At 37.7% G+C, this 23,653-nt stretch overlaps 1 protein-coding gene across 3 annotated transcripts; it reads right to left on the bottom strand.

Moving 5' to 3' along the window:
• Positions 1 to 2,381: 2,381 nt before the first annotated feature.
• LOC141613889 (uncharacterized) lies at positions 2,382 to 21,893 on the bottom strand. 3 transcript variants are annotated; one of them, XM_074432637.1, is made up of 7 exons: positions 21,583 to 21,893; positions 10,753 to 11,770; positions 7,342 to 8,247; positions 5,821 to 7,160; positions 4,937 to 5,374; positions 3,659 to 4,853; positions 2,382 to 2,744 (listed from the first exon to the last, which is right to left on the bottom strand). In XM_074432637.1, the coding sequence occupies exons 2-6, from the start codon at positions 11,747 to 11,749 to the stop codon at positions 3,660 to 3,662; spliced, it is 4,875 nt and encodes a 1,624-aa protein (XP_074288738.1). In that variant the 5' UTR covers positions 11,750 to 11,770; positions 21,583 to 21,893; the 3' UTR covers positions 2,382 to 2,744; position 3,659. The 3 variants fall into 3 exon arrangements, with proteins under 3 accessions (XP_074288738.1, XP_074288746.1, XP_074288734.1); XM_074432645.1 differs by having other exon boundaries at positions 10,753 to 11,742; positions 21,583 to 21,834; XM_074432633.1 differs by lacking the exon at positions 21,583 to 21,893 and having other exon boundaries at positions 10,753 to 12,241.
• Between the last annotated feature and the right edge of the window lie 1,760 nt (positions 21,894 to 23,653).

Raw genomic sequence — 23,653 nt, 5'->3', positions numbered from 1 at the left:
CTCGCTGAATCTGAATCATTGCGTGAAGCTCACACCGATGAATTACACATCCTGGTATTTTCAATTAACCAATATTTTCTTTGGCTTTAGTTTACTCGGATTCCTCGGTGGATCCCACCCGGCACCATCACCAACCATTGTAGGTGATGATAAAACCGAAAAACTAAACCCTTCATACTTTACATGGCTTAAACAAGACGGGTTGATCTTGGGTGCCCTTATGGGAACTCTATCATCTACCGTTCAAGCCCTCATCATTCAAGCAAAAACCTCAAAAGAAGCTTGGGATATTCTTGCACGAACCTACGCAAACCCCTCTCGTGCTCATATTTTACAACTAAAAGACTGTCTCGATTCGATTGTCAAAACCACCGATCAATCGATAACCGATTACATGAACACCTTCAAGGCTTGCGTCGACCAACTTGCCTTAATGGGCAAAATTATCGACCCCGAAGACATCATATCCAAGGTCCTTCGAGACCTTGATTACAAAGTCTTCAAACCCATTATTCACACGGTCCATGCCCGTGACAACCCAATCACATTTGAAGCACTACACGAAAAACTTCTTCAACATGAATTATTAATCAAACAACAACCAGAAACCGATTTATTTCATCCCTCTGTCAACGCTGCCTATCGCCAAAACCGTGGCTACTATGGCAACCAAAGGCAACCTTACTCGACCCACCACACCTCAAACCAGCGATACCAACCCAACACCAACACTGCCTACAACCACTCGGCCACCCAACAGCAACCCGCACACACCTCAAACCCGAATCCACGGCCTTTCAAAGGTCGCTGCCAGTGGTGTCGTCAAGTGGGTCATGTCATAGCCGACTGTCCTCTCTTTCGCAGGCTTTTTCCCACCATCGTTTTTCCCGAACCTCCAACCCGCCAACATCAACAACCACAGGCCCACACAGCCACCTCTGTCGTGGCTAACCCCAACCCAAACCCCAACTACCTTCTTGACAGCGGGGCATCCAACCACGTCACTCATGACCTAGACATCCTCGCATTTCACTCGCCCTACTTCGGTCAAGATGACCTTATCATTGGCGATGGCTCTGGTCTCGACATCGCTAATATAGGTAAATTTCAATTATCGTCTCTTAAATTAAATAATGTTTACCATGGCAGTTTTCAATAGAAACAATCTTCAGGGAAGGCAATTCCACAATATCATTGTTATTTGGATCTCCACATAGAAACCACTTCATTTCAAGGCAATTCTCTAGGGTCACGTGATGCAATTTGGGCGCAACTAAAGGCGCAGAGGAAAATGACAAGAACCTCGGACAATGATTAATCTCCACCATCTCTAAAAATGGCAATTCTCGAATTTCATTCTTTTTTTCAAATAGAAAACACTGAATATTACGACACGCTAGTAGCTTCACTTCTTTTAGTTTTGGAGCCATAAAGGATCCTGACCAAATTGATTCGATCTTATTACAATGCAACAATTCTATACTTAGGAAGTGATGGAAATTGTATTCCTGAGTTTGGTTTGGAGGCAAACTTGGTGATATTCAAAATCTTTAACGTTAGGATCTTCAGGCGAGGGAAACTATAAACGCTTTCTTCTCCGTCACCAACTAGCTCGTCCTTGATTATTACTTCCATATTTTTACAGCCTACAATCTCGAGACTTTCGAGTAGTTGCAGTTGTTCTTTACCCTTAATGAAAAGATCAGCTGAAAATACATGTTTCCAACTTAATTTATTAATAGAGAGGGTGCGAATATTTTTGAGTAAATGCTGGGGTAAAATCTTCAGTTTTGGGATAGTATGCAATGCTATTCCTATTAGACGTTCACATAACGATATAGCAACATCATCGTCATCGCCGTCAAACAATTGTTCCAGTGACTCACATTTACGAACAGAAAGGTTTTTTAAGCATGGAAGTTGAGAATATGTGCAGAAGGCCTCCCCATCTACTGCTGAAACTGAGAATAGGGATTTGATATTCTCGAATCTATCAACTTCCAAAAGGGACAATTTATGAGGAATGGACACTAACCCATGGACCTTAGCAAGTCTTAATATTTGCAAGATTGGAACAGGGTTTAATGAGATGCTACCGCTTTCACTTTCTCCTTGAACAAGTGAAGACGACCAATTCCATAGCCTCAAAACTTCGTTTGATACACTCTGTAAGTCCAGTTCCTCTAGGCATGAAAATTCAATCTGCACATTAATAAGAAGTAATTTTTAGTTAATCAGATATAAGTTTATATATTCTAAACCAACCCATATATTTTCTCGTTTATTTACCAGTAATGAGAATACTACCTTATCAGATAATAAGGTGGTTGAGTTTTCTGACCCGTCAAAATTAGTGAATGACCGATTTTCCACAAACGCAGTGATTTCAAATTAGGGAACTTAAGATTATAATTTCCTCTATAAAACATTTCGATTGTCATGGACCTCTCCAAGGAAAGATGTTTCAATTTGGGAAAATTGATAGCTTTTTCAAGAATCCCGTTCCCTTCTGTCTCTTTGCTTATGACTTCTTGCAACCTGTCACATCTACTTATCTTGAGTTCTTCAAGTTGGACCAGTGCAGCAAACATAAATGAAGACCCCAAGCTCCGCAACGCACGACAACGATCAATACATAGAACCTTCAAGTTCTGAAAGCCCGAAACGTAACATGCCGGACTCCAGAGCTCCACAATTCTATGATTAATCTCCAACTTCAAACTCTCAAGAGATGGATATTTGCTCTGTGGCACATATTAAAGATCATCACATGTTAGATATTACATCATGATCTCAGAGATATAACAAGGAAAATCTTTTTTGGTGATAAATATACATTTCTTGTACTTTCATTGGTAAGCAGCAGCAGCAGCAGCTAAATAAACACTAGCCATACATTGCGATTACACCAGGTCCACTTCCTGGCTCTTAATAAATGTATCGTAGTGCCATTAATAATTCGACATTATGTAGGGTGTTTTACTCATGTGTTTACCTTTTTATATTATGAGGTTTTTACAGGTAATTTGATCCTCTAATTGCATTAGAGTCCACTTCTCATCCATTAACTGTAACCACAAATGGTTCCCATCATTTTGATGGAATGCGTGTGACAGGGGAACAGGTTCTATGTGAAAAGAAGCATGATTACCGGAGAGTGATTTTAGGTCCGTGTCAAGAAGAATGGAAAATGTGGTCTACCGAATGTCAATTCATGCTTCCTTTGTGAATTGCATAACAAAGTCCGTAAGGTCTACCAAATGTTAATGTAAATGCTTCCCGTTTCAGTGTTACCCATCGACTGAGATATCGTGGATTCGTGGGCAGTCCAACAACTAGTGGCTTAAAAATAAAGAGTTGAAAAATCAACAAAGATTGAAAAAACAGCTACACTAATTCAGACTGCCTTGCTTTTTCTGTATAAACAGCTGGTTTTTAAGATATGATTAACACTGCCCATACATTACGATTACACCAGGGCCACTTCCTGGTGCAAAAATGCTATCAATGCGAAAATTCAACATTTTGTTTACTAGGGTATTTTACCTAGCTTTTTATTTTATCCGTCTTAAGTTTAACACGGATATACACGTCTTAAACAAGAATTTGTGTACAAATTTTGGAATTTAGACAAGTGATGATAAGAGAGAAATTATACCTTATCTGCACTGGTAGAGCATCACCAATAAAACTTGTAGCTCCTCATTTGCAAGCTTAGAATAATCCTTCTTGTCAACCTCCAAATTAAATAGATTCGGAGCTTTAATTCCTCCGGATGAGAACGATTGCATGGCCCAGCAATTTTCAATTGAAACGCTCTCCAAAGACGGCAATTCCAAAATATAATCATGATTTGGATCTCCAGGTGAAAACCACCTCATTTCATCGCAACATGCTAGCGTTACCTGATGTAATTTGGGTGCTACTAAAGGCTCATATGAGAATGACAACAACTTGCAACAATATGCAATTCGCACGATTTCAAGAGACGGCAATTTTTGAACATCACCCATTTCTTCAGACACAAAATGCTGTAGACCATCACAATACCATATCTTCACGTCTTTTAGTTTCGGAGCTGTCAAGGGTCCTGAATAAAATGATTGAATGTTTTTACAGCTGGTCATGATGAACTCTTTAAGTGACGGAAAGTGTAACGGAGTAGTAGGTTTGGAAGCGAAGTTGGTGATACTCAAATACTCCAAGCTCAGCGTCTTAAGGCGAGGGAAACAATAAGCTCTATCGTCTCCATCCTCAGCTAGCTCATCCATGATTATTACTTCCATGTTTTTGCATTCACTAATCTTGAGAACTTCGAGTTGCTGCAGTTGTTCTCTACCCTTAATGAACAGATCGGCTGAGAATACATATTTCCATTTTAAAACATTAATAGAGAGATTGCAAATATTTTTGAGCAGATGCAGCGGCAATATCCTCAGTTTGGGCAAAGACACCAGCGTTATTTTTGTCAGTCGTTCGCATAACATCACAGCATTAACATCTTGTTCATTCTCAAACAATTGTTCCAAATGATAGCAGCTATCAACAGTAAGGTATTCCAAGTTCGGAAGCTGGGAATACGTCCAGATGACCTCTCTATCCACAGCTGAAACTGAGAATAGAGTTTTGATATCGTTGAAATTCGTCACTTCCAGATGGGACAATTTTTGAGAGATGAAGTGTGGAATGGATGTCAACCCTTGGACCTGACCAAGTGTTAACTTTTTCAAGTTCGGAACAGGATTTAATGAGATGCTACCACTTTCGCTTTCTGATGAAGACCAATTCCATAGCCTCATAACTTCATTCGACACAAGACTTACTTTCAGGTCCTCTAGGCACGGAAATTCAATCTGCACATAAATAATCATTAACTTTTCAGTTAACCAGTTACGATATATTTCCTCATCATGTATATCACTAATGAGAATAATACCTTGTCGGAGAAACAAGCGGTCGAGTTTTCTGACTCATCAAAATTAGTCAAATTACCATCTTCAGACAAACTCAGTGATTTCAAATTAGGAAACTCGAGTTTATAACTTCCTCCATAGAACCTTTCAATTTTGGGACAATATGCCAAGGAAAGACGCTTCAGTGACTGGAAGTTGATAACACGTTTACCAACTCGATCCTCTTCCGTCTCTTTTGTTATGACTTCCTGTAACTCGGGACACATACTTGTGGTAAATTCTTCAAGTTGCACAAGTTCAGCAAATATAGACGGAGATCCCAGGCTTTGCAGTTTTGTACATCCGGAAATATTCAGAATCTTCAAACGCTGAAAGCTTGAAACGTCGCATGTCTTGCTCCACAGCGTCACAATTGCTTCATTGACGGACAACCATAAACTCTCAAGAGAAGGAAATTTGCTCTGGCGCATATTAAAACGTCACAAGTTAGATGGTACAACCGAACTAAAGGCTCAACCAAATTTAATTTGCTAGTAATTAATCGATTTAAAAGATAATTGTTAGAATATGTCAATATTCTAGCCTACTAATTAGGAAAATATACACCTAATTGGCAACTAATAATATGCTAAGAATCAGCATAATAAGGAAATGAGATCATAACAAATATATACAAAATATTGACATATTCTAACAATAATTTTTCTCTTATATTAAGTCGAACTAAAATACCTCACATAGTTATGATAAAAACTCGCATTTTCTAACAGTGCTACCTTTTTAATAATAAAATGTGGTTAATTTTTAACATAAAACAATCACGGTTTATCATAAAATGGTCAGTTTTCTGTTGTCGCGTCATATGAAGGTCTATGTTGAGGATAAATGGAGAGTGTTCAAGGCATACCTTTGCATCAAAGAAAGGACGATCTGTTGGGAATAGGTCAAGTGATTTCCCTGACATGCTTGATAAGCTTCGCACAACGAATAGGTCAAGTGATTTCAAAAGCGGAAAAGTGACGATATCTGTTTCGTTTTCTGCTACACAAGCATCCTTATTAAGAATGAATCTCAAAAGTTCACACTCTCCAACAACCACCTCACTCAAGTTAAGTGGAAAGAGAGTTAGAGGCAAACCACACTTCAAGATGGGCAAACCACGTAAAAAGAGGCGTCGGAGATTAGAGAACATTCCTGTTGGAGCTTTCCCATCACATATCATCTCTAATCGGTTCAAATTCGCTAGTCTTAAAAGCTCCAGATTCGCAAAGGCCAGTGACTCATCCTGATTGTTTGAGTTAATTAAAAATTCGACATTGCAGTTTTGAACATCCAAATACTTTAATTCCTTGAAGCCGCCCTCGTCTAACTCAGGGACTAGATTCTGTGTGAGCCTAGGAGAGTCCACTACAACCAAACAATCAGTTATCTTCAGTAGCGCTCTTAACCAGGCGTTTTCACTTACATAAATATTCTTCAACTCCAAAACATAACGGAACGCAGATACCTCTGTCATATCCCATTTGTAAGAATTGCAAACACGTATTCTGAACTTCCCCAGTTGCTCAACGAGCTGTACATTATTTACACTCCACAATTGTTCGACTTCAGATACCTCCATTTCAAGCACATTCAAGTGAGACAGCGTATCAAGCTCACTTCCACTCGTCTGGTTATAACCCCAACCCCAACCATCAATAACTTCTGTATTTGTCGATGTCCAACCATCAAAACCATTGAGCATGTAAAGTCCTTCTAAATGATGTAAACGGGATAAGATATTAGCTGGGATCCTTTTCATACCTTTGCAACCTCCTATATCCAGCAACCGAAGTTTGCTCAACTCCCCAATTTCAACAGCTAATTCTTCCAAACTTGATTCGCGCAAGCTCAAAACAAGAAGGCTCACCAACTGACCAATCAATTTAATGTCTTTCAGTTTACAGTGGTGCAAATGCAATGTCTTGAGACGCTCCAAGTTTTCCATTGATTCTGGTAGCCCCATATTAAAGTTCATATTTGAAAGACTTAAAACCTTGAGATTCTTCATTCCCACAAAGAAATCAGAAGGAAGAGTTGTCGAGGATATGTCGCCTTTTAATAACAAGATTTCAAGCATAGGAGCTTTCACTCCACTCAGTGGAGAAAAATCATTGCCAGACATTAATGATATAGCCGTGAACTTCTCAAACGTTTCCTCACACATCCATCGAGGAATGCTTTCGACTAAAGTCATGCGATCTTTGCCTGCCAAATGGTAAGAAAATAGTATGCATTACCAATCAAGTATCTTATACCCATAATAAATTAATACAACCACAGTACTTTCTCAGTTCTAGATATAGGAAATTTTGTGAAAAGATTTGATAACAAAAAATATTCATAATGTTATTCCAATGAAGTTAGTACACAGTGGATATAACCTTACCTTTATCAATAAATGAGATGGCGGATGCACGAACAAGATCGTGAATCTTAAGTTCCCCATCCGAATCACCTTTTAATAACAATGACGATGAAATGAGTTCGTTAGCCCATGTAGATGCTTGCTCCATTGCCTCTGAGAGACCATTGACACGTTGAAATAAATCCAACCCAATGCCATATCTCATCAAGTCGTTGACACTTATAGCTGAATCGAGGGGAGATAAACAAGCAAGAAATAAAAATGTCCTTTTTTCTTCGATATCAATTAGCTTGTAACTTGTTTCGAGAATTGAGTATGTCTCACGATACTCACTAGTGACTTGACTCGAAATAGGCTTTTCTGATGTCTCTGCAAAATGACACCACATTGGCAAATCTTTACCCCTTAATGCACTCGCTGTTGTGGCAATTGCGAGAGGTAACCCACCACACTTCCTCAATAATCTATCTGCCACAGGTTTAAACTCTCCACCGTCGAATTTCTTTTCAGTTTGGTTTTCAAAAAGATTTAAAGCTTCTCTTTCGTTTAATAAGCCCACCTTATATATATTAGCATGTTGGACATCCATGAGCCTGCACACTTGTTCTTCTCTAGCCGTAATCAACAGTTTACAACATAAATCTTTAGTGGTTTCGCGGGGAATCCCCACGTCATCTAACTTGAGCTTCTTCCATACGTTGTCAAGGATTATAAGTACTTTTTTGTTGTCTGATTTCAGTTGATTATACAGAATGCGGGCCCTTTGAGCTATATTTTCCATATCATCGAGTGTCAAGCCGATTCCTCCAGCAATTTGATTTTGAATGCTTTTAATATTTGGAGCTTCAGAAACCTCTACTACTACTCTTTTATCGAATAAATCACGAGCTCTTTTGTGGACAACTTCTTTTGCCATTGTTGTTTTTCCTGCATCCATACAAACTAGAATCAGTTGTAACCAATTGCGTAAAGTGGCAGATTTATATCCGTGCTAACTTAAACCCACATTTAATTCCTTCTAGACGCCAATCCATTCAATTTGACCTCTTTCACTTATCTACAATATCCAAAAGCGGAAACAACCTCTTTGTGTTGCTAAGAGAAGGTGACAAGGGTAAAGCTTCCTACATCGTTGATGCACTGACATAATGTTGTTGATGTTGTATCCAAAAGCGGAAACATTTTGAAACAATTTGGGTTTTTGGGTGGTTAATTATTCCAAGTTCCGGCTATTACTCTTTAGAGCCTCATATTGGCTTAGAGGTAGTGATGGATTGATGATCTTCAATTCGGAGTCTGAACTAGGAGAAAAAACATAACCAACACCCAATTTGAGGAAAAAAGATTGAACCGTTTCTTCTATTTCATGTATTTTTAAATGATGCATCTTTCGAATGGCAATATTTAGTCAGGGAAGTGAAAAAAGAGCCACTGTCAAAAGGCGCTAGGAGTAGATAAGATAGCTCATTATTGGTGTCATACTGTCATATGGTAATATACAATCGATCAAAAGACGTGCATAAGAGTGTTGCACGTTACAAACATCTTCATGTAACGCTCTTTTGTTGTTTGCATTCGACCCAATTTTAACTGGCTAAGACACGCGATTTTCGGCTAAGATAATAAAACCATAAACCAGGCTATAATGTTATCAACGCTATACGGTTTATTGCGGTAATTATTACGATAACTTTAAATTGTCTTATCAATTTCAAAGCGTGGTTTTTAGAAATGGTTTTGACGCATATTAAGACTTGTAAATCAAATGCTAGCAATACAAACAATGTAAATAAACGAAAGCATAAATGAAACAACGGAGTAATAAAAAGGGGTGTAAGGATGCCTTAGAATTGTGGGAGTGTGAAGTTTTTAAAGGTGGACGAAAGGGTGTTGAAGGGTAGTCTAAGAGGTGGTCAAATGGGCGAGAAAGTAAGGCTGTTCGCGTGCTCTGTTTTCTGGACAGAAACACGAAAACAAAAACAGAGGAGTGTAGTGTCATGATTATTTCGTGTTATCTTTACTAATTCGAGAATGATATAATGACTTAATTATAATTATTAAGTCACTTGTCATGATCATTTGATTACTTTTGATTAAGATAACCTTCACAAAAATACAAAAGGTAACAACTTAGATCCCAATGTAATATACTGTGACAACTATTAATTCATCCTTTCTCTTGTAAGTATTCTTTTATGATTTAATTTGAATGGGCATGGACTTAGACCTTGCAAAACACTCGACTCAATGACCTGGCCCGAATAACCTGACTCTCTAGTAGTGTATGAGTATCATAGATTCATAAACATATAATGTCAAATCTAAGCACTCAACTTAATTAGCAATAATGAAATAGTTCAAAGTGTATGTGAAATTGTGAAGTATATTGAAGTTATAAGGCCAACCTTGTAGCCTATCGTCTATTACTCCTAGATCTTAGAAAAATTCTCCTGACCCAACCAGATCCACTGTCATGAACTTGGTAATTTAACTTGTGATGCAAGACGATTCAAACTCAAAACGGCACGTTAATATAGGGACAAGACATACCCAATCCATAAACAGACTTGTAGATCTTAAAAAAGTTGGCTGAAAATGCATATTTGCAGCATATATAAAATAAATCTGAAAAAGAAAATCACAGTATAACTTACCGCAACCGCCCATGCGGCCCGGGGTCAGCATATATAAAATTGTCCTGACCTAACCCCAATGACGTAGCTAGTGCTGGGCCAAATTGGGCCTCGGCCCGGGGTCCTCGTTAAATATTTATGTAATAAAAATCAAAAATTATTAAAGCATGTAGTTCTATTGGCACAGTTGGTCAATCATATGATAAAAGACGTAGCCTTTATCCCGAGGGTTGTGCGTTCGACTCTCCATAGTATATCAAATTTTTCCTTAATTGTTTTATCAATGAAGAATTATACCATGACGCCATGATTAAACTCTACAACTTGCATAATTGTTTTTGCAATATATTCTTACCCTTACGCCATTTCTTTTACTGGTTTCATACATCTTTATTAATTTCTAATATTTTCATGTAATACTCATGTAATAATTTGTAAATTTTTATTCATATATTCTGAGAAATATTGAAAAGAAATAAATAATACCGAAAATTGATAAAATGCATAAGAGATATATATGGGTACATTAATTTCGCCGATATATTTAAGTTCGATGATGAAAATTTTAATTTCGGCCCTGCCTAGAATTTGGTTCTGGCTACGTCCCCAACCCAATCCACTGTCATGAACTTGGTAATTTTAACTTGTGATGCAAGACAATTCGAACGGCACCTTAATATAGGGACAAGACATACCCAATCCATAAACAGACTTGTAGATTTTAAAAAAGTTGGGGGAAAATGCATATTTGCAGCATATATAAAATAAATCTGAAAAAGAAAATCGCAGTATAACTTACCGCAACCGCCCATGCCATATACACCAACAGCTTTAACTTGATCATCTTGTAAATCTACCAATATTTTCTGCAAAAGTTCTTCTCTAGACTCCAACCCCTCCATGAAGTCACCAGGTATCATTTCGAGTTCATCTGGTCTTTTACGCCTCGTCACATTACCCTGAGGACACCCATCAATCATAGACTTGATAGCCTGAACCATAATTTCAGCTAGTTCACTCATATCATGACGATGACGATAAACTTCGAATCGAACAGCACACCAGCCACAGTATCTGTGTGATTTACCAATTTCTTCAACCTGCTGAGACCCGGAACTCTTGCTCAATACATCCATGACTTCCAATCCTAACACTGCACCATCTGGCAAACCCTTCTTAAAGCTCTCGTCATCCAGAAAAGTCATCAAGCTCCCCATACGTTTACGCCAACCTCCAACTTTCTCTTTGATGATACTTTCATTAACTAGTTGGCCATCCTTGCCATGTTTCGGGAGCAGCAATTCCTCTTCATTATGATCATTAAGCTCGGCCTCCTTTAGAATGACATCCTCTGCTTTACGCAACATCTTGTCCATCTCATTTCCGTCTCTCCTGAGCTTCTCGAGATCATCATCGCTCAACAGTTTAACCACAGCAACAGTCGTGCCGTCCTTTTTTATGAAATTCTTAAATTCCTCGGCAATATCTTTCAAAACATTGCTTGCAATCTTAGCGACTTTCTTGTAATCAGCATCCTCCTCAGCATCAACATCACCATTAACAATCTTTTGATTGCACTTCTTCTTCACCACATGGACCACAATATCAAAAATTTCCCTATCCTCTTCCCATAACTTCTTCAAAAGAGGACGTTCTATCATTTTCACCACGATTTCAGCCACCCTTTCTTCTTTCATAAGCTTCTTCATTTCTTCCCTCTCAATCAACTTCATTAAACTATTCCGCCAATTTGCAGTCTCTCTTGTCATCTTCCGCAGATCGTCCATTTCTGTCATCACCTTTGTATCAAGGTCAAGCTTCTTTGCACATAAAACATTAAGCTCGTTTATCAGAGCAGTCATGTTATCATCATAACTCGTGATAAACTTGAGATACTCTTGGATTCTCTTGACAACCAATGTATCAAAATAACCCACCCCAGCTTTTACACCACCTAATATCGGGTCGGACATTGTTCGGTTCTCCACCAACACAGACTCTATTTATTTGTTTTTTGTTTGAATTTTGCTGAAATAACTTTGAAAAACACAACACACTCCAAGAACAAGAAGCTAAAATTATAAAGAACTGACAAATATCGGTAATTGAACGATAAATCACTCTAAGACACCGTGAAGAAATGGAGAATCAGAGGAGTAGATTAACAAAAGCAATCAATTTCTTAAATTTCCTTTAAAGTCAAAATGTTGTTGCAAGATTTAAATGAAGCATACAGAATGCCCATTTGTTAATATTAATTTCTTGCTTGGTGACAGTTGGAGACATGTGCATTGTGCAGTTTTCAACAGACGATCAATTAAATAACCAAATAATTTGCTGGTCATCAAATAATTGCCCAATTATATAATTAATCGGCATTTATTTTATAATATCGGATACATCTGCATATCCTAGTCTGATATTCTAGTATTTATAAATCAGAGTACAAACAATCGTGCTCCGTTGTGCAGACAGCGATGTTTGTAAAATCAATTCTGGCAGGCAACCTGTATTGGTCTAGACGTCTAGTATCGGGTTTATTTACCTTGTATTCGCTGTATCGATCAAATGTCAACCACATCGTAATTTGAACGGACCATTTTGGTCACCATTTGTTAGTTAAGGGGGAAATACTTCCAGCAATCCAGCATAATGACCAAAATCTAGTATCCTCTCCGTCTCAATCATTTTTTTATAACTTTATTAAAATATCCGTTATAAAGAAGTTAAACAATGATTGAGATAGAAGCACGGGGCAAGTGAATAGAATTTTGGGGGTTTTCCAAATACTCGCAACTTAAATACTTTCAGCATAACAACAGACATTTAATACTCCCTCCGTCTTAATTGTTTGTTTACATTCGATCAGAATATTTTTAGTAGTAGTTATTTTAATTAAAGGTAAACAAATGATTGACACGAAGGGAGAACAGGCAAAATGCATCAGTAAGAGGAGGAAAGGTAGTAGAAAAAAACCACTCTGAAAAAATGAAACATCTCTCTAGAAAAAAACCTCTGCCTTCTCTCTAAGAAAAATAATAAATGAAAAATTATAAAGAAATCTACCCAGAAAGGGAAAAAAAACCAACACCTTATCTGGTTCTCTCCGATCTTGATGGCGATAGCCTTGTTTTTGAGAGAACACAAGGGGTTATTCTGCACTATCCTTTAAGAGTAGTCGGCTATGTCCACAAAGTATTTCTGATAGTAGGCGGCGATGGCGGGGTGCTGGTTGTTAATGCCTTTATCAGTTTTGCCTCGGGATCCTTCGCATCGGCGAGGTACCATTCCGAGAAGACAAACTTATCTGTGTTCTTATCGGTTTGGGAGGAAGACGATTTAGCCCTTGGATCTATGAGGTCTCCTTTTTTAGGGCTCTACTTTCCCCCTTTTGTGACGGTCGGTGGTTTTCGAGACTCGATGGCCTCCTATTCATCTATTTTTCTGAATTTTTTCAGAAGTAAGTAGTCCTTACTCTCTCGGTTTGTCGGAGGTTGTGACTTTACTCTCTTTTGATTCTTTCTGTCTTCCTAGTCCGCCAATTGCTTTATTCGTAGACATTGATTTGCTCTCCGCTTTAGCACTGGAGAGCGTTTATCAGCTTATTGTCTGCTTTAAAGCAATTTTGGATCTAGGTTTCCCCCAAGCTAAAATCTCTGTAGTCAAGTCCCACTCGGACCAGTCTGCTTTTTGTACCCTTAATCTCAGTTGGTATCATTACTTTGTTTGCTTAGTGAAGTATTCAGAAGGGGGCCTTATATTTGAGTACCTTGTTTTGATAAGTGATTTTTGCAGATCTGTTCTTGGTTGCATTTACCTTGTTTTTAAGCATTATTATCTCTCTCCATTTGATGGTATTGTATTTTACATTGCTGGCAGTCAAGTGCTCTTTGGATCCAACGTAATGTTTGCCATCTTTAATGATGTTTCTATACTTTGCGGACTCTTTTCTCTTGTTCCAATTTTTTGTCTTGAATTCTTGTTTCGTACAACTGATAAGTTTATTGGTTGTATTAGACTTTGTGACACTGGTGTTTTAAGTAGAATCTCGCTGAACTGGTCTTTTTTAGCTACAGAAATCATGTTGTCACAAACAGCTGTTAGAATTTACTCGTCTTGCTATGTTTTAAGTCTTCAGGAAAGGATCTTTTCTATTGCTGAGGTTGATGACAATCATCTTGTTGACAGTTTAATGTATTATTGTTGGCCTAGCCTAGTGTGTTTTATCATCTTTGATGACTTCCGTGACCATCAAATATGTTTTGATGATTTCTTTAGATTTTGTCTTCAGAATTTGATTAGTGGATCTAACCTTTTCTTTGGTTTATTTAAGCTTATTTGGAGCCATTTTACCTCTTATAGAATCAATCGTGGATTCAGAGTGTATAGGTGTGCTCTGAGTTTCTATCGTCATTATTTTCTAGCTGATGAACTTTATCTGTTCTGGTTGCTTATAAGTATATTGAGTTTAGCAAAGTGTTACACTCCAATGTTTGCTAAATGGTATGGTCAAATTTGTTTAATTAGAAATTTCATATGCGTCTTATCCGATTTTTCGTTAGCTATGTTTGGCCACTTCATTTCGACAGCCTACAAGCTTGCAAGAATTGTGTGCTTAAGTGTACACTTTTTGAATTCTTTGTCTACTGTTTTTTCTTCATTTTAAATGAATATTGCCTTTTGGAATGTTAGGGGTACGAAAAGAAAAAACTTTGCCGAGGAACTGAATTTCTTTAGCTCATCAAATGGTATTAAAATATTAGCTATTTGTGATACGAAATCAACGTCAATGCCCGAACCTTACACGACTGCCAGTTTTGGCTTTAATAACTGCGATTTTATTCCGAGTATTGGGTTATCGGGTGGTATTTGGTTATTTTGGAAAGAGTCTATTTCCATGACTTTTTCGATAAATGTCCTTTTCAAGTCAATTAGATTCATTGCTTGTGAAGTATGTGACTTACAGAATAACTTGATTTTTTGTCTTATCTTCGTTTATGCTCCGGCTCAACCGTCTGAAAAGGCGGATTTTTGGAGTGAGTTGGAAAATTTTGTCCTAAATCTTGAGTTGTCTTTCTTATTACTAGGAGATCTCAACGAGATTAAAAGTCCTAGTGAAAAAGAAGGTGGTGCAAAAGTTACCAATGCGCGTTGTATGAGACTAAATAAGTTCCTAAACAATACAAATTGTGTAGACCTCCCCTTTTCCTAATTTCTTTACTTGGAGAAAAAGAAATATGGCTCGAAAAATGTTTTTGAAATTCTAGATAGAGCCTTAGCCTCTCCAAATTGGATTAGTAGTTATCCAAACTTACAATTTGTGCACCATGCTTTCACTAGCTCCGACCATTGTCCTATCTCCGTGAAATTTCATGAGCAAGCTCATAAAAAAGCACCGCCTTTTCGATTTGAACTCATGTGGACCCTTCGAAATGACTTCACTAAGATGGTTAAAAGTAGTTGGCAGTACCAATTTCGTGGATCTTATATGTTTTGTCTCTCTCAAAAATGCAAATTACTAAAGCAAAAGGCTAAGAAATGGAATCAATCTACCTTTGGAAATATTTTTAGACAACTTTCAATTGCTGAGAAAAAGTTGGAGAATATTCAAAACCAACTTGGTTCATCCCATGTTACGGTTTTAGAAGTAGCGCAGTTGAAATGGCTGAAAAAACGAGATGCCCTACTTGACTATAAACGCATTTATTGGCAACAGAAAATTCGTATAGATAAAGATAAGTTTGGAGATAATAACACCAAGTATTTTCAAAACCACGCCACTATTAGACGTAGTAGGAATGGAATTAAGCAGTTCATAAATAGGGACGGTGCTTGTATTACCGATCGAGAACTCATTAAACAAGAAATATCTGACGAGTTTAAAGTTAGGTTCACAAAAAATGAACTTTGTCTTTTTGACAAAAATGAGGACTTTAAGTCGATTAGTGGATTAATTACAGAAGAAGATAATGCATTTCTTACAAGTAATGTTAGTATGGAAGAGGTTAAACAAACCGTTTTTAATTTAGCCGCAAATAAATGTCCTGGCCCGGATGGTTTCCCTATAGAATTCTTTCAAAAATATTGGGATATTGTAGGAAATTCGGTAACTAAAGCAATTCTAGCTTTTTTCCATTCGGGTAAATTATTAAAAGAAATAAATCATACTTTCATAGCATTAATTCCTAAAATTGATAATCCTCAAACAGCAAACCATTTTCGCCCTATTAGTCTTTGCTCAACAATTTATAAAATTATTGCGAAAATCTTGGCCACTCGTCTTCGTAGTGTCTTGCATAAGATTATCCACCCTTTTCAAGGTGCTTTTACACCTAATCGTTTTATTCAAGATAATATCCTTCTTGCCCACGAAATTTTCAACTCTTTTAAGCGTAAAAAAGGTAAAGGTGGTTGGATTGCTATTAAACTTGATATGGAGAAAGCATATGACCGACTAGAATGGAACTTTATTGAGGAAACTTTTAGACAAATGGGTTTCAATGATATTTGGATTTCATGGATCATGGAATGTATAAAAACTGTCTCGTTCTCTATGTTAGTAAATGGAACACCGGGTGATGTTTTTACACCCACTAGAGGCATTAGACAAGGAGACCCACTCTCGCCATATATATTCATTATGTGCGCCGAGATTCTAGCAAGATCTCTACAAAAAAATAGTGATCTTAGTTCTAGTGATATTGGTATTAGAATTGGATCCGGGGTGGAGAAAATCCCTTTTCTCACTTTTTTAGGATGATACTATCATTTTCGCTAAAGCATCTAATCGTAGTCAGTAGAACCATTAAGTCTATTTTAAATAACTTTTGCACGATATCAGGACAATTTGTCAATTTTGACAAATCCACCTTTCAATGCACTAGAAATATTGACCGGCCTCTTCGAGAATCCTTTAGAGGTATTTTTCATATGAACGAGGAAGCTCACCTAGGTAAGTACTTAGGTTGTCCCATAATTGATAGTAGAGTTACTAAAAATACTTTCGACAAAGATTATTCTTTCTTCTCATAATCAACTATCAAAATGGAAAGCGAATTCTTTATCACAAGCAGGTAGACTAGTTCTAATTAATGCAAATTTAGCCTCGAAAGGAACGTTTTAAATGCAAAGCTTCTTGCTTCCCTCATCAATCCATAAAAGATTGGACAAGATTAATAGAGATTTTCTCTGGAACAAGAATCCCTCTCAACGATCCCCTAATTTGATTGGATGGCAAAAAGTCTGTTTACCGAAATCTTCGGGTGGACTAGAAATTAAAACGTCTGAAGCAGCTAACAAAGCTCTTCAAATGAAACTCTTATGGAAAATTCTTATGGACAAGGAAAATATATGGGTCAAAGTGATAACTAAAAAATACTTGAGAAATTGTTCACTTTTTGACCATAAGCCAAGCTCAGTATCCTCTTGGCAATGGCGTAAGCTTATGAGTCTTCGAAATCTGTTTAGAAAAGGACTAAGATGGCAAGTAGGTGATGGTAGCAACATTAAGTTTTGGTCTGATAATTGGGTTTTTTCACACCCACTTACAAGCATTATGATTGATGATGATAGTAACCGTGACCCTAACCTTTTGGTTAAATATTTCATAACCTCAGACAAACAATGAGATGTTTGTAAATTATCCAGTTTAGTGAATGACGATATAGTTAATCAGATTACTAACATTCCTCTACCACATAATGATATTCCAGATACCCTCATTTGGGGGTTGTCCGCAGACGGAACTTTCTCTACCAAGACAGCAACTTGGTTAGCGCAAGGTTTGTTCGATCAAGCTCTTGACAAATGTGAATTTCAATGGATTTGGAAACTGAATATTCCTCCAAAATTAAAATTGTTTCTTTGGAAAACCTGTGTTGACGGTCTCCCAACGAAAAGTAGACTTCTTAAGAGTCATATTGATGTCCCATCTCATTGTGTTCTGTGCAACAATCCTATTGAAAGCAAAGATCATTTCTTTTACGAATGTCCCTTGATTGGATCTGTCATCCAAGACCTGAACATTATTAGTTTCAATGAGTTTGTGTCAAAATATGATAATATTACAAGTCAAAGTTTTCCAACGAAGCTTAATTTTCTCAAAGATTTAATTTCAAGAGATGATTTAACTAAGATTATCTTTATTTGGTGGAATGCATGGTTTCATAGAAATGACATTATCTTTAATAATGTTAACTTAAATATCAGCAAACCTATTACTTTATGTAATAATAGCATTAAGACCTGCAATGTGACGATATTTAAGGATCTCAACAATCCCGAGATAGAAGAGTCAGCTAGAAACAATCCTAGGAAGGAAGAAATTTGGTGGGAAAAACCTAGAAACGGTTTCCTAAAGCTAAATTTTGACGGATCGAGAATAGAAGGTAGTAAAGCTGCCTTAGGATATTCAATAAGAGATTACAATGGTAAAGTCGTTTTGTTAGGAGCAAAAAAGTGCGGCTCCAATAGTATTCTTGTTGCGGAAGCTCTCGCTTTAAAAGAAGGCGTTTTAGCAGCTAAATATTTAGGAATCTCAAAGTTAATTGTGGAGGGTGATAATTTATGTGTGATTAACTCGATTAGAGGTACCTGGCAAATTCCTTGGGAAATTTCTAGTATCATTAAGGATGTGATATTAGACCTTCATTTTTTCGATGAAGTGATAATTAAACATTGCTTTCGTGAAGCCAACAAGGTTGCTGACTTCATGGCTTCTATTGGACATTCATGTCCAACTCTTTCGAGGTGGTTTGATAGCCGGTGGCTTCAACTTACCTCCCTCATTCGAAAGGATGAGATAGGTTGGTTCTACTCCAGAGGATCAACAAGTAATCAATCACAGTAGTAAACAAATAATTATTTGACAGTACCAACTCAAACGACGGAGGATTAAAATAATGGAGTATAAATTGCAAATAATTACCAAGTAAGTTCCGTAAAAAAAAAAAAAACGCTCTCCCCTCTCTCTTCCCTTTCCTTCCCTTTTAGGTAATCTTTGATCTACTACACCGCCATCCTCCTTAACCTCCGACTCGCCCCTCTGGCGCCGCCGGAGATGTGGTCGTCCTTCGGCTAATCTCCGGCGGTCTCCAACCGCTTGACCAAGGTTTGTTTCCATCCTTGCTCCGTTTTCGACCCACCTCGCTCCAACCTTTACTTTCTGTCCGGATCGGATAAATCCCCAATATATCCATCAATTCCCCCTTTTTCTGCTCTAATTAGAATCCCACATACAATTGAACCCTTTGCACAAATTCTGATTTCTGGGTTTGGATGGTGGACTGTTTTCAAAGTCTCAATTCTGATTTGGTTTACTCTTTTATGAGGCACCTTCGGTTTCTCTGCAATTTTTCTGACTTTTATCCGACTCGGTCTCATTTTTGGGCAGTTCATCGCTTGGATTTCCTTCTCTCCCTAATTGAAGGGTTATCTGGGTTACCTATGTCGGTTTGTCCCTTTGTCTTTTTATCTGCTTTTGTTGAAGGGTTATTTATAACCTTTGATTGTTTCATGTTCTTTTCAAGGGTTCCGTTTTAAGCATCAAATCGTTTGCTATTGCTCTATATCTACCTTTCTCGGTTGGTTCTTGGTTTGCGATTGCCGCCTTTGGAGTGGGTATCGCTGTTGCCATTTTCTTTTCTGGAATACAATAAACCTTTTTTAGAGGTTGTTGGGAGTCTGTTGTTTGCTGTTTGAGGTGGTGTCTGTTCTTTGTGTGTCACTTTGGTCGAGTGTTTGGCGGAGGTGGTGTGGTTGGTTTGGTGTGGTGTGGATGGATGGTCGTAGTAGTCCTTCCTCTTTCTTGTTTTTCGAATCTCCTTGCCTTCCTTTCACTTAAGTTTTCTGGTTTGGTCTAGTTTGTATATCTTCGTTGTTAAGCTATGGCGTCTTTTCCAAATATTTCGTCCGCTTCTGGTACCGGTTTTCTTGATTTCTTCGTGCTTACTTATGGTTCTGAGAAGTTGTCAGATGAGGAACTTGAGTTTCTCAAGGTTCTTACCCAGCTAAATTTTTCACCGTTTTCTCAAATTCAAGCCCTTAAAGACTTTGGTAATAACCTTTTTCGACAACATTTGTTTGATCAAAGCGGGTGATTGTTACGATAAGGCATGTCGTTTCGAGTTCGTCTCTCAAAGACAAAAGCGTGCTTGATTTAAACTCAACTTTATCGCTTGGTGTTTCTTTGTGTTTAAATTTAGCTGCATGTGCAAATAAGCTTCAAGCTTCTGAGGTCGCTTTGACATACTCCTCTATGGTTTTAAATTTCTTTCCTCGCAATGCTAAAGCTCTTTTTCGTAAGGCTATAGCGCTTAAAAATTTGAAAAGGTTTTCCGAGGCATGTACTACTTTGGAGGAGGCACGTTTGCTCGAGCCTCATAATACAGATATTCTCCACGAGCTGGACGATGTTAGGCAGGCTCTAACAATTAATACAAATGGTAAGCGTGTTGTCATGGACACCTTAGATGCAACAGATGTTAGAGCTGGGAAACTGTTTATTTCTTCTCTTCAAAGTCAAGAAGTTGTTTCTTCACCCCAATATCAAGAAGCTGCCATGGTGGAAAAGCTGGCAGAGACTGGTACAAGCTCAGAGGTTTTGGAATTTCTTCGTGAACCATCTATGCCGATTCGGGGTGATGAGCGCTCGACCTGCTCCATCCGCGAACACTAACTCATCATCATCAAATACTCCCTCGTAACCTACCCAAGTCTTTTTGGAATCCATGACTGAAAACTACTCGGCGTCTGCATTTGAAGCTGCTACTCCGTCCTCAGCCTCTACCCCGGAACAAGCCAAATGTGTTTTCACTAACAAAAAGCAAGCTCACAGGAAATTACATCTTTCGGCTCAAGACTACAATAATTTGTTACTCGGGAAGAATTTAGAATTTTTTCACCCCAGATCTGGGGCAGTTTTGAGGGTTCACCCCCTCACTCCAAAAACTATCCAGCCGGGAACTCTCCATGACGATAAGTCATGGGAAGCAGCAGTTCCTTTGTCTTATCCTTTGCCGGATATTAGTGTGTCGAAGGAAGCACCTTTGCAAACTGATTCTGGTTCTGCGGATGAAGCGTCGGTTCAAGATGAATGCTTCGTCCAAACGGATAAAAAGACACGCCTTTCTTGTGACATTTCTTATGCTAGTAAGGTCTCCATAATCCAATTTAAATTTGACGCAGTTAGGACGCAATCGAAAGAGCACGTATGCCATAAAGGAATTCGTTCCTCATCTCGTGGTCAAGTAGCCTGTGCCACTGGTTGTTTGAAGAAGAGAGTTTCGTATTCTGTCACCCGTTTATCTTCTTTTTGCAGGTACACCAAAACAAGTACTGCAGTTCGGAAGACTAAGAGGGTAGATGACTACCTGATCCAGTTCGATGATTACTACCCATCATTCAAGAAACGTCGTCTAGTCGTTTCACTTGCTTCACCTTAGAGTTTAGTTCGGTTAATTGGATGTCGAATCGTTTTGCGATTTTACGGTACACCCATTTGAAAATGGGTAATATGTAACTGACTACTATGTAGACTTTCTTTTATTTATATCAGTTAATTGTTGTCAAAAAAAAAAAAAAAAAAAAAAAAAAAATTGCAAATAATTAAATAATTAAAAGCAGTTGATACCTAAAATCGAACACAAGATTAATGATGGAAGCTCAATTCCGCAATAATCTGCGTTGATTAAGAGTAGAGACGCCTTTCAATTGAAGTAGATAACGTAAAAATTGCAACAGTTTCATGTTTGAATTTGAATATGATAAATTGAGGAATTTAGCCATGGTAGAATTTCTGGAATCTTGGAAGCTGAAATTTAGATGATTGAGTGATAGAGTATACGACGAAACCATAAAACTAACCAACCATATGAAGGGCCGTGCAAATTTAGGTTCCGGACGGAGTGTTTTCAAAGGTCCGGTCTCTAGTGTTTATTTTTTGAAGTATCGGTTTTCAGTCCGAACGTTGAAAACTGGGTGATTTAGGTCCGTATTGGATAGGCCGATTTATGATTTTAACGATTAAATCTTTGAAATTTTGGGCGTTTAGTTCAAAAAGTCAGAATGTATTGAATGAGATACCATGAAGTATAGATTTAGAATCTCATACCTATTATTTATTGCAATAGGTCTTGGTATAGACGGGTGGGGGCGAACAGACGGGTAAAGACCTCTAATAAAATGGGTAGGGGGACAAGGTGGGGCACCCCCATGTGCTTTCCACTTTATGGCAAATGGGTATTTTGTGAGGGAAAATGGTATCCGTCTATACGTATAGACGGATAGTGTCCGTCTATAATGAGAATTTGTGTATTTATTGTTTGGTTCACTCTAAAGTTGTATGGAAAATGGTATCCGGCAAATGGGTATTTGATCAAATCTTTATTTTCATGATTTTTCAATATTAAAAATAATTATTTTTAATGTTGTATTTTAGATTTTTAAACTTTGATGAAGTTCAACCTCATTCCACCCAAAACTGAAGCAAACACAAGGTATGAGAATTTGTGTATTTATTGTTTGGTTCACTCTAAAGTTGTATGGAAAATGGTATCCGGCAAATGGGTATTTGATCAAATCTTTATTTTCATGATTTTTCAATATTAAAAATAATTATTTTTAATGTTGTATTTTAGATTTTTAAACTTTGATGAAGTTCAACCTCATTCCACCCAAAACTGAAGCAAACACAAGGTATGAGAAATCAAGTTTCAAACCAATACCACCCGGGTATGATTCCTGATTCCAAAATAATACCCCTACTAAAAGAATAAGTTTTTGCGAACAAAAGATATTATAAACTCAATATCTAAGCTATTGAACAAATAACTAGTTTATTAGATTTTGTGAAATTAATATTTAGTAATCGTAAGTAAATAGCGAAAAGTTCCTGTCCAAAACAAGAAAATTTAGGTCCAGTTTTTTATCATCTTAATTTATTTTTTCGATTCTGTCTGTTTTAATCTTAGGTTGATGCTCACGCCAATGATTGTACCACTACTTGGTGCCTTGGTAGTACCACCCTTTGTTAAAATGATGGATCCTACATAAGGTTGTCACCTATGATTAGAGCTGGCAAGTCCGACTTGACTCGAGCGACCTGACCCGAACCCTAGTAAACTCGACCCGATAAAACCCGAAAATACTCCTAGCCGAAACTGGCCTGATCCGATAACCAGTGACTCGAACCGGCCGTCCGACACCCGACCAACCCGGTATTGACCCGATTAAATTGATGACCTGATTAAATTGATGACTTAATATTGATTAAATTGAAAGCGAATTGGTGCTTAGTTTGATACCTTTGACTTAATAATGAAATAATTAAAACAAATAATGGTCGAAATAATAATGGCTAAAAGTTGAAGTAATTAGATAAAATCGCCAGATCCGATACCTGACCCGACCAGATACATCGTTTGACCCGAAATGACCTGACCCGATAATGACCGACTCGAACCCGACTCGGCTCGAAAGGATAAGCTGACCCGATATACCCCGGCCCAACTTAACCCAATCCAAACTCGACCTAGATAGAAACCCGACTACTTTGCACGCATTTCTATGCATATTGTGTAGCGTTTAGCTACTATTCTCCCATGAATTGACTACTTGGGTTGTTTTGTAATCTTTGCAGGTTACAGATCCAAGAATTAGCGAACGAGCCAAAACCGCCTTTGGAGCTGCATTTGATGTTGCTA

The sequence above is a fragment of the Silene latifolia genome, chromosome 1 (assembly GCF_048544455.1).
Source record: "Silene latifolia isolate original U9 population chromosome 1, ASM4854445v1, whole genome shotgun sequence".
NCBI classification, from domain to species: Eukaryota; Viridiplantae; Streptophyta; class Magnoliopsida; order Caryophyllales; family Caryophyllaceae; genus Silene; species Silene latifolia.
The sequence above is the reverse complement of the archived record's forward strand: the minus strand, read 5'-3'. Positions and strand labels throughout refer to the sequence as shown.

Excerpts from the sequence above, each read along its gene's own strand:
- LOC141613889 (XM_074432633.1), bottom strand. The coding sequence starts at position 11,926 with ATGTCCGACCCGATATTAGGTGGTGTAAAAGCTGGGGTGGGTTATTTT. Across the intron at positions 7,161-7,341 it reads CATCTCATTTATTGATAAAG|GCAAAGATCGCATGACTTTA; the intron begins GTAAGGTTATAT and ends ACCATTTGGCAG. Across the intron at positions 5,375-5,820 it reads GTCCTTTCTTTGATGCAAAG|AGCAAATTTCCTTCTCTTGA; the intron begins GTATGCCTTGAA and ends AATATGCGCCAG.